We start from the raw sequence: 12249 nt of genomic DNA, 5'->3' as shown, positions 1-12249 counted from the left end.
AGCAAATCCCTACTCTGTGTGGGAGTATAGGTCTCTCTCTCTCTCTGTTAAGTAATTTCACTACCCGAGGGGGAGGTGGTCTGTTTGACTTGCATGCAGCCCTCTTCTCCCTCCCCCTCCTTAACGTCTGGCCCACTCCCCTCTGGCTACAACCCCTATCCTCCTCTTTTCACAATTGTTTTGTCGACTTTCTTTCACTTTCTGACCCCCTTTTTTTCATTATACATTTTATTGAGCACAAATGTATAGACAAGCTTTGTCTGTTTGGTTTGGAAATTATTTAGTTGTGATTAGTTATGATTTCACTTAACCCATTTAGGACTGAGACCAGATTCTACAAAATGTCTATTCAATCCTGACAGTTTTTCTGAAAAACCTATGTTTTAAGGACCCCAGAAATTATATTTAATCGGCCGCCGACCTCCATCTGAAAATATGTTGTTCCAGAAGCAAAGATTTTAGTTAAAAACGTTCGCTCTGAAAGAATATATATTGATTATATTCAAAGATTTGCGGCACATTTTCAAGATTTTTCAAAAAGTAACAGATCTACAAGCTCGTAGAGCTGCACTCGGTGCCGCGCTATGAGCTTGTAGATCTGCTATTTTTCAACAGCTAAAGTACAACATAATGCTTCAAACACCAAAAGGAGTTCCCATTCGGAATGGGTTAAGTAAGCCTACCGGTATATATGGTTCAAGTGGTTAAAGAGCGATGAAAGATCTGGTAACGGTTTTGCAGGAACTATATTATCTGAGATGTGTTTTGATGCGGTCGGCTCTTACAAACCGGTCCATTGGTGCCCAACCCCTGCTCTTTCCTTTTGTCATCTTTTTGGTCTGTGTCCTTCCTCCTCCTCTCCTCTGTGCCTCCCTCCCTCCCTCCTCCCTCCTCCTCCTTGTCTGACCCACACCCCTCAGGGTACAGCCCCCTGTTCCTGTTCCTTCTCCTCCTCTCCTCTCTGCCTCCCTCCCTCCCTCCTCCTTGTCTGACCCACACCCCTCAGGGTACAGCCCCCTGTTCCTTCTCCTCCTCTCTCCCTGCCTCCCTCCCTCCTCCTCCTTGTCTGACCCACACCCCTCAGGGTACAGACTTCTCCTCCCCTCCCTAGCCGCAGTAGCCACCCCTTTCTCACCTTTCAGACCACAGATTCTCCTCTTCTTCATCTCTCTTTTTTTGGCCTCTTATATCCATCCCTCTCTTTCTTTATCTCCATCTTCATTCTTCTCCTCCTCCTATTCTTCCCCCTTGTGCCCCCCCCCCCTCCTTTTTTTTCTGCATTCATTGAGGCCACACCCCTCAGGCTACAACCCCTATCCTACTTTCTCCTCTATTCCCTCGTTCCCGCGTAATGTTTCCAACGTCGTCTTTCTTCTGACCACGGACGGGCCCCTGTAGCTGTCGTCCATTCTCCGCCTTCTGCCCCTGCATGCATGCCCTCCTTCTCCTTGTCTTTCGGGGGTCCCAGTGCGCTCCCGTATACCCTCCTCATTTATCCTTCTTTCCCGTTTCTCATCCCTTCTGTCCTCCCAGACTGCCCTGAACCATCCCAAACAGTCTGCACTATACTCACACAGAATTAACACCCATTCTACCACAGGTCATTTCGAGGAAGCAATCTGATTGGTTGAAACAGCCTTCTAGCCGTGGGTTAAACCAGCACCATTCACCACCTAATCAAAACAAAGAATTCAGCTGCTCTGTTCTCCCAGAGCGCTAGCAAACCCGGTGGCTAGGCTAGCTAGTTTCTTGGGACATTTGTGGTCGTAGTGACTACATTTGTGGTCGTAGTGACTACATCTGTCATTAAAAAAATATATTCTTTCAGCGATTTTCTTAGTTTTAAGGGTAACTGTTAATTGTAGAATTGCAATATTACACTTGAGGGTGTGGTTTACTGTGATTATTGCCACTTCAGTGATGCTTGCGGAACTCGACTTCGTCTCGTTCCTGACTGCATCCCTGTCGTGGCAATAATCACGTTAACCCACGTACACCCTCTCGTGTAATATTGCTTAAATGATATAAGAATTAGCAATTTTCAAGATTCTTTCAATCACTTCGTCTACATGTTCTATAGTGAGATTCATCTGTTGTGAGTGAGCATTGCATTGTCCTGCATGGCCCGCACGGTGTGTGTGTGTGTGTGTGTGTGTGTGTGTGTGTGTGTGTGTGTGTGTGTGTGTGTGTGTGTGCCACACGCTTCACACTTTCAGGGTCCATATTTGGTTACATGTGTAGGTACACTCTCAGAGTTACAAATTGACCCAGCATTAACACTGAGGATTTTAGTGTGTTCCCCCACAATGCCACACTGCATGAAGACGTGTTGATGTAACACAGCTGGTGTCGCCTCTGAATTAATAATAACAACCGACACCCACATTCTCTACAGTCTACACCTCTCTCTCTCTCTCTCTCTCTCTCTCCATCTCCTTTGTTTGCCCTCACTTGCTTCTCTCTCTCTCTCTTCACCTCCCTCCGCCTGTCACTGCTCTCTCTTTTGTTCATCGATACCTCTCTTTGCTCCCGAGCCAAATTGTGCTGACATCAATATTCTCCACCTTCCATCCTTCATTCTGATGTTCTCTTCCCCTCTCGTTCCCCTCTTCATTTTCTCTGTCTAATCTTAGACTCCCCCCCCCCCCATATATGCAACACAAACCCCTCAATTATTTCCTCTCTCCGTTTCTACCTCCCTCTGTCGTTCGCGCCTCACCCGGCATAACCCCTATTATATCTCCCTCCGTCTCTGTGTGTGTCTCTCTCTCCCCTCTCTCTCTCTCTCTCCCCCCCCTCTCTCTCTCTCTCCCCCTCTCTCTCTCTCTCCCTCTCTCTCTCTCTCTCTCCATCGTCTTGCCCTCCAGCATAGTAATTCTACTCCTCTTCCTCTCCTCAGAGATCAAAGCCCTCATCATGCCACCTGTGACGATTTGTCTCCTCTCTTTCTCTCTTCAGTCCATCCCTTCATTTCTGTGTAGCGCCATCTCTCTCTCTCTCTTTCTTTCTCTCTCTGTCTCTCTCTCCTACAGTAAGTCACACAAGCCTTTCCTCCCTCTTGGGGAAACAATGCCCTCAAAGATGGACCATGCGTCCTTGAAAACAGTTTATTATATGTGCATGCGTGCGTGCGTGCATGGATGCGTGTGTGTGTGTGTGTGTGTGTGTGTGTGTGTGTGTGTGTGTGTGTGTGTGTGTGTGTGTGTATATATATATATACACACACACACACACACACACACACACACACAGTATATATATATGGGGAGAGAGAGAGAGAGAGAGAGAGAGAGAGAGCGAGAGAGAGCTCTGCACCAGGCTACTCGTCTATGACAAGTGGTTCAACATTAAGCCTCATGGCCCCCAAGATGCCTCTGTGATGACGTGAATTTAATAATAAAACCAAGCAAATCGTTGCATGGGTCATTAATTGAGTTATATTGTTTTAAACGATGCAGGAGGTTTAATAACCCTTTTTATCGTAACATTTTACTGCCCCTGAAATGCAAAAGGAAAATCAATTAAGGCCTGTGGGGAAAAAAACGAACCCTGCCTTAATAATCATGCTCCTTCGCTCCATTCCTCCCTCACGTCTTCTTGGCCTTCCAGCTACAGCCTCTCTATCTCTCTACACAGCAAAACACAACGTGTTGTTTGTCCATGCGTGGGAACATGTCATTGTATTTCTGTGTTAGTAACAGTCTCTGCGGAATGTGTCCCGCTCCAACATTTTGCTGCTTGTACCCTTAGAGTATATATGAATAGAGACGGCACCCGAGTTCTCCTCCCATCCACTTGCATTAAGTTGCTCTAAAGCGCATGAGGTGATTTCACTCCTCCTTCCGAGTAGGAACAGAGTGCATTCTGGGATGGATTGGGCCCAAACACATGAACGCGCTGCCGTTGACTATCATTGCACGCGTTCACGTATGAAACAGCGTCATCATGAACGTGCACAATGATAGTCAACGGACCAGCGCGTTCATGTGTTTGGGCCCACGCTGCAATACCACATTTGGCCACTATGTCCATTTCGCCTCCGGGTGCCGTCTCTATTCATATATTATACTCTAAGCTTGTACCTGTAAGAGTATATATCCCTCTTGATTCTTGTTCGTCTTTCCACGTCTAATTCTGACCACAGATGTCCTCATCACTTCAACAGCATTCTTCACCCCTCCTCTCCCTCCCTCCTATCACTACGTATATACTCTTCTTCTAATCTACTATCTAAATGTTGTCTCTCTCTCTCTCTCTCTCTCCTTCAACGTGTCAAAAACACTGTGCCTTATCTCTCTGTCTTCTTGCCCTGTTTGTCCTTTCCCCTCCTCCCTTCCCTTCCTCTCCCGTATTATGAGTGCAGGGTGATCAAGTGACAAGGATGCGGGCACTGTCTTGCATTCGGAACGGCTGTGCTCATACCGACGCACGCACACGAGCACACACACACATACATTACATACACACACACACACACAGAGCCAGAAACCAGAAACACGTGCACACACAAAAGCATTGATGCATGCATGCGTGCATGCATGCGTGCGTGCGTGCTCGCTCGCACACACGCACGCACCCTAAATTGAAACTGACGATGACAGTTAAAACTATAAACTTTACAAGACCTCAGTCTTCCCAGTGTTCCCAGTTGTCACCAACTGCTGACCACAGCTATCTGTCTATTTCCTGTGCCAAAAAAGCCCATGGCCTGACTCTCCCCAAACAACAAACAGCTGCACAAATGCCAGACACACACACTTGTAAATAGCAGAGAATCCTGTTCTATGAGCTGTCCTACGACGACATTGTGACAAAAAAATGAAAACTATTGAAGAGACTATGACTGAAACTAAATTAAAAATGTGCTGCCAAAAAAAACAGTGCAGTGGTGAAGCTCCACTATACAAAGAAAGCTGCATGAGATATCTGAACCTATTTAGGACTGAGACATCCTAACATCTTTCTGAAAAACCTCATGTTTCTATGTCAGTGGTGCTCAACCTTTTTCATGTCAAGGACCCCCAGAATTATCTGTATTTGGCCGCAGACCCCCAAATGAAAATATGTTGTTCCAGGGACCCCCCCTGAAGCAAAGATTTGAGTTAAAAACGTCCGCTCTGAAAGAATGTATATTCAAGATTCAGGATTTGCGACACATTTTCACAATTTTTCAAAAATAGCAGATCTACAAGATCTGCTATTTTTCAACAGCTAAAGTATAACATAATGCTTAAAACACCAAAAGGGGTTCCCGTCCAGAATGGGTATAATTACCTTCTATAACTAAAATGTCAAATTAAAAACACTTTAAATATTTGTTTCTATTTTAGAAAAACAAGCTACATTCAACTGCCAATAACTAGAGAACAGAACATTGCAATAACACACGTTTTCTTCCCGATGACAGTAGAGACTCTGGTCTTTCGTTTGAGATATTTGGCGTTTACATCGTAATAGAACATATTCTGTGGGTCTTGAAAGATTGGTAAAAAAAAACTCTCAAAAGACGCTGGCTGTGGCTGAAGACTTTTCTAGAGTAAATGAGTTTTAAGACATATTTGGCTTATAAATAATGTATAACAGACTGCATCCTCTCTCTGTGTGTGTGTGTGTGTGTGTGTGTGTGTGTGTGTGTGTGTGTGTGTGTGTGTGTGTGTGTGTGTGTGTGTGTGTGTGTGTGTGTGTGTGTGTGTGTGTGTGTGTGTGTGTGTGTGTGTGTGTGTGTGTGTGTGTGTGTAGGGATCTCAACTGTTTGGAAAAAGTGACACTTGGAAAGTGACAGACCGCAGTTTCTCATCAGAAAATGATTTTATATTCAGAAATTAAATATCTTGTTTTACTAAAAAGACGATTACAGTGCTTGAGCGCTTTGCAGCCAGGTAATAGTAAAAATACATACATCAAACGACAATCAACATACTCATTACAAAAGACCTGATCCCAACAGGCACTAGAGACTCATTACATTCACAAGCAGCGTCAGCAAAAGTGCATTATAGTGCGACCTTGGACTCATATCTTAGCTGCTCCACATCTCCACAGTACCTTCCCCCTAGTCATCTGTCATCTGTACTATAGACGTTTTATAATGTAAAAATATATATATTTAAAACTACAAAAAGTGAAAACGGAAGTTAGACTAAGAGCGAAATCACATCAAATACATATATTTCAGAGATTTAATAGATTTCCATCTGTTTTTTTATTTTATTTGAAAAGCACAAATAAAGCCCTTCTTTTATGAAGCCCATGGCGTGACCAACCTCAACAACAAAAAGAAATAACAAACTACACACACCACAACAAATACAACCCAGGGAACACAAACAATGTATGTCATGGAAAAGAATAGTATCATAAATAATTCTATGAAGCAAAAGCACATGTTTACCAAAACAAATACTACTAAAAGAAAATGGCACAGCTGCTGCAAGCAGAAAATCTCTCATCTTAAAGCAACTAAACTAAACTAAAAGCGCGGTAGTGGGAAATATTACACAAACATTATAAAAAAATCACACCCGTGTGAACTGAGTGGTGCAAACCCCCCCCCCCTCCTCTCCTCTCTCTCTCTCATTAGCAGGCAACAGTGCAGCACTAATACTATCTCTCTCTCTCTCTGTTTCTGGCACAACAGTGCCCCTACTGGTACTCATAGTCATTGGCTCATTAACGTCACATAGGTGAACAACACATATAGGTGAACACGGATATTGCTGTTCCTTGGAGTGGTTGCACCACTCAAAAATGGTCAAATTAGTACTGGGTGCTTATATTATGATGTATATTCGGCTAAGGATTGCTTTTCCTCCTGTGACGATTGACCTGACAACTAATTGGTTCCCCAGCTGCTTAACCCATTTTGGGGCGGGACCCCCTTTGGTGTGTTAAACTTACAAGCTCATAGCGCGGTACCGAGTGCCGCACTATGAGCTTGTAAGTTTGCTATTTTTGAAAAATCGTGAAAATGTGGCGCAAATCTTTGAATATATATTCTGAGTGAATTTGTGTGATCGTTTTTAACTCAAATCTTTGCTTCTGGGGGGAGGTCCCTGGAACAACATATTTTCTGATGGGGGTCAGCGGCCAATTACATATAATTTTAGGGGTCCTTGACATGAAAACGTTTGAGAACCACTGACATAGATACATGGATCTTTTCAGGAAAACTGTCAGGATTTAAAAAGGCATTTTGTAGAATCGTCCTCAGGTCTAAATATAGGTTAACATTGTATTGGGGTTTATATGTTGTGTTGTTTGTTAACTGGTTTGCTCTGGGATGACGTATAACTAGGGTTGAAACACGTTGGAGTGTGCAGTTGTCTTATTATGGTCTGGCCTTTGATCAAAGGCTTTATTCTATGAAGAGTGCCTCCTATAAGACGTGACCAGACCAGATCCTTTTGAGTCATGTTTATGTCGTCAACTCAAATTTGTGGGGATTTTTAAGAGTCCAAATTCAAACCCAAAAGGCATGACTATAGACTGGGTATGAAACGGAGGAGCCATAAAAGTGACCATGCAGTCCATAAAAAGAGACCATAAAGGAAATAGTAGACATTGATTTACCGGTATATTGTATTTGTGTTTGAGTTTTAAAGACAGCACAAGTACTGGTTCAAAACCTCATCGCATGACTTGAAGTCAACTATTTACTATCTGACCAAGCCGGTCCGATGAGTCAGACAATGTGTCTCCTGTTTACTAGATCAGTTGTTCCCAAAGTGGGGTCCAGGGACCCCCAGGGGTCCTTGAGGGAGTTCCAGGGGTTCCCCATGCAGCTAAATGATAGTTTGGACCCTTATAGGTCTGTAAGTCAGAGAGTTCAGAGTAGTACAATATAAATTGGGGGTCCCAGTGATATAAATGCCATTAAATGGGGGTCCGTAGACTAATGCATGTCAAACTGGGAGTCCTTGAAATTAAACGGGTTGAGAATCACCACTAGAGCCGTAAACATCTTCTCTCATGGAGGTCCCTGTATGGCATATCTCTTCAAATGGGGGTAGTTTCAATTTGGGGGTCCTATTTTGGGGGAGCTATTGGAGATATATCACACGGATAATCACCGGTAGGTTACTTATCACTCGAATGCAATTGAAGACAGCAGGCTCGCCGACTGGCTGTGATTAGGAATCGCAGAGACGTCTAACTCTAACCCTAACCTCAGTCTTAACCGGCCACATAAGTCCCCTAACCTCAGTCTTAACCGGCCACATAAATCCCCTAACCTCAGTCTTAATCGGCCACATAAGTCCCCTAACCTCAGTCTTAACCGGCCACATAAATCCCCTAACCTCAGTCTTAATCGGCCACATAAGTCTCCTAAACCTCATATCAGTCTTAACCGGCCACGTAAGTCGTAAGTAGCATAACTTTAATCATGGACCTACGGACCAGTCAAAAATGTATAGATGTTTGAAGGACATAACTACTTTATAAGAAATAATAATATGCAAAAGGATGCACAAATTAACTGACCTACGAAACAAAAAGTCACCGGAAAAAGAAAAGAAAAAGCTTCTAGATATGGTTCATAAACAGAGTCTTCCTTATATACAGCAAGCGGTGAATAAAAGGCCAGTGGTTTCTGTTGGGACATACAGTATCTGATACAGAAACAGACAGATTGGTCCCACATGGTACCTGATCCTCTTCACCTGTATAAACAACCACTGTGTCTTCTGACCTCAGCAACAATGACGGCCATTGTGGAGCTGACAAGACCGCTAACCCAAATAGTCTTGTTTTAGCTTCTGTTATCCGTGATAGATGACATTGATACAGTCACTCTCTCTCTCTCACTTGCACATATGCACACACACACGGGCGAGTGCATGCACGGCGCACGCACGCACATTGAACAACAGGTGCACCTCATTATTGGTGATGATTTCCCAGGGGAACCACTGCTGTTGGACACCCTGAAGCTTCTATGAGGGACCTGCAGACTGCTATGGAATGATGGGATTTGTAGTGTTTCCAAGTGGCAGAGCAGGAGTTTAACACTACAGACGTTTTTAGCCTGAATGACTTTGTTCCTCTGTGTGTGTGCGTGCGTGTGTGCGCATGTGTGTGTGTGTGTGTGTGTGTGTGTGTGTGTGTGTGTGTGTGTGTGTGTGTGTGTGTGTGTGTGTGTGCGTGTGCGCAGCACATGTGAATCATCTGCTACAGTATGTGAGTATTGTATCACATGTCCGCAGGCAGGTTGGTTGAGATTTTATGTTCCTGACAACTCACAACTTTATGCATACAGAAAAAGTGTGTGTGTGTGTGTGTGTGTGTGTGTGTGTGTGTGTGTGTGTGTGTGTGTGTGTGTGTGTGTGTGTGTGTGTGTGTGTGTGTGTGTGTGTGTGTGTGTGTGTGTGTGTGTGTGTGCCTGCGTGCGTGCGTGCGTGAGTCTGTGATCAAAGTTTGTGCACAAACAAATATGCTGCCTAGATGCAGTGTACTGTGTGTGTGTGTGTGTGTGTGTGTGTGTGTGTGTGTGTGTGAGAGAGAGAGGAGTCAGGCTGTTTACTCTTCAGAGACTTCTGTTTACACAGACACACTCGATAAGGAGTTAGTTGTGTCTCTAACCCTCTCGCTAGCAATGTTTTCTCTCTCTCTCTCTCTCTCTCTCTCTCTCTCTCTCACTTGCTACTTACAGTATAATGAAATGTAGAACCTTTTGCCTGGTTGTTGATGGTACCACAACATTCAGCAGCTGTCAAACATTCCCCTATGGTGGTTGAATATAAACCAATGTGGCATATGTTAGTAGACAGCCTTACAAACACATTAGGTGAAGAAAATTCTTGGTAAGAAATTCATTCCCAGATTTTATTAATATCCCTTGACTATTTCTCTCTCTGTCTTCCCGCCTCTCCAACCCTCTAGTTCTGTGTGTATGATCTCTCTCTCTCTCTCTCTCTCTCTCTCTCTCTCTCTCTCTCTCTCTCTCTATCTATGACCATCTCTCCTCCTGATATCTCTTACCATGGCCCATATCATCTGTACTGCCAGTAGACTAGCTTGTACAATACAAATGGACCTGTTAGGGCCCATTTGTACACTCTGAGTTACAGATCCATAAGGGTCCATTGGTTTCAAACTATCATTTAGCTGGAGACCCCCTGGAACTCCCTCCCCGGACCCCACTTTGGGAACCACTGGTATAGAGCAGCTGAAGAATGAATGCGAGCAGCGTTTGAATTTCCCAAGTATCTCCCCTCTGGGAGGGACAAACGGTACAGCAGTTGTTGATGACTTTCTGACACATCTGAGAAATACAGTAGTCGTTCTACTCACAAAGCATCACATCACATCACATCACATCACACCGCACCGTGAGCTTGAAGATCGGACATTTTATGGCAAATCTACACCCGCAGGAGGTTCAGAGACATGGTGACGGAACGACCAAGATATCAATGACTAACTTTGTAGGAGCGTTCAAATACACCCACCTACAGTACATAACACAGCCTCTGAATACACACATGCACATTCACTGTATACACAGTACACACACACACAATACAAAGCAGACAGACACACACAGATGCTCCCTCTCTCGCACATACATACGCGCACATGCATGTACAGTATGTGCGGAGGACACTGGCATGGATCCTCGATAATGAACCAACCCACGGCAATAGAATGTTGAGGCCAGTTGCCATGGTTATGAAGGCTGAGAGGCATGGAGTCAAAGCCAAGGTGACCGACAAGGCTGTCCATCACCGTGGTAACCAATCAACCACCGGTGACCACATGGCCACAGGGTGGAAAGTAATAGAGTCCAAAAGATCGCATGCACGCAGCCACGCACGCACGCACGTCGCGACCTGCGACTCCCTCACTACTACAGGAGAAAGTTGAAGAAGCTAACCAAAGACCAAAATGAATGTCTTAACACATTCAGTGTAGCACCCACACTTATTGTGTGAAAAGGCTTCGAGAATTATATCAAAGAGCTGATCAATAGCACACACACACTTACAGTTAACACCTAGAATTGTATGAACCAAGAGTATGGCGAAACGCATATCAACTTGACCTATCTCGATACAGTTTGTGCATTGCTACTATTGTTTTTTACTATATTTATTGCTTTATTGTGTGTGTGACTGTGTGTGTCACTGTGTGTGTGCGTGCATGCCTGCGTGCGTGCGTGCACGCATACACTACACACACACGCACGTGTGCCAGCTTCTGCAGGTATAATTTCTGGTTGACTCAAAACACACATACCGTACATACCAGTATGTCAAAACCACACCGTGAAGCACTATTTATGTGTATGTTTCTTATCTGTATACTCACGGAGTTGGTCGAAGTGTGTCTGTATGCCGTCTGGCCCAGGAACTGAACACACCATTCTGGCCTTCTGGAATGTGCTCCATTTGTTCACCAGACTTCTCTGGCCTCCTATGTCATTCTATGCACACGCACGTACACAGACACACACATACACACACACACACACACACACACACGCACGCACGCACGCACGCACGCACGCACACACAAGAAAGACAATAGAAGAGAAATGGTTACGTCTAGGGGGCCTATACTTATCCTCAATTAATTTTTTTAATCAAATTCATTCAATTCTATAATCCGATTACTGGATTTAACGTCTGTATAATAGTTTTTTTTAGTCCTGTAATCCCATTAAACGAAATCAATTTTTCATCAACCTCGTATACAGGCCCTGCAGGCATGTATGCGCCGTAGACTGTAAAAGACACAGACACGCACTTTAAGTATCTGTGTGGTGTGGGCACGTGCACAGCCACACACACACACACACACACACACACACACACACAGTTACTGATACATTTGTGTGCACCCAACCATGCACGTACACTAGGCCAGAGATTATATGTTATCGCCGGAGGAGACAGCGACAGTGGCCGTGACAAACGTAAACATAAACACACAGATCCATCACACCACGTACTGTCACAGGTTCATCCTGTTACATAAACATAGCCATGCAGGCAACGTTAGACCTACGCACACTGTCTGTCGCCATCACGTACACACCTGCACACACCAACTCCAAGCTATGTAAACCAAACGGGAAGAGATTGATTGATCTAAAAGACACACACACACACACACACACACACACACACACACACACACACACACACACACACACACACACACACACACACACACACACACACACACACACACACACACACACACACACACACACACACACACACACACACACACACACACACACACACA

General features: G+C 44.5%; 1 protein-coding gene across 2 annotated transcripts in view; it reads right to left on the bottom strand.

Annotated features, from left to right (window-relative positions):
- Positions 1–12249, bottom strand: part of sema3h (sema domain, immunoglobulin domain (Ig), short basic domain, secreted, (semaphorin) 3H) — a 73872-nt gene that overhangs the window by 26726 nt on the left and 34897 nt on the right. For both annotated transcript variants that reach the window (XM_080764438.1, XM_080764439.1), the window contains exon 9: positions 11308–11422. In XM_080764438.1, the coding sequence (XP_080620564.1) occupies positions 11308–11422 (115 nt within the window). The remainder of the gene's footprint in view (positions 1–11307; positions 11423–12249) is intronic.

This window comes from Protomyctophum bolini (genome assembly GCF_963924005.1).
Source record: "Protomyctophum bolini genome assembly, chromosome: 5".
Classification (NCBI taxonomy): domain Eukaryota; kingdom Metazoa; phylum Chordata; class Actinopteri; order Myctophiformes; family Myctophidae; genus Protomyctophum; species Protomyctophum bolini.
This window is presented reverse-complemented; position numbering and strand designations above follow the sequence as displayed.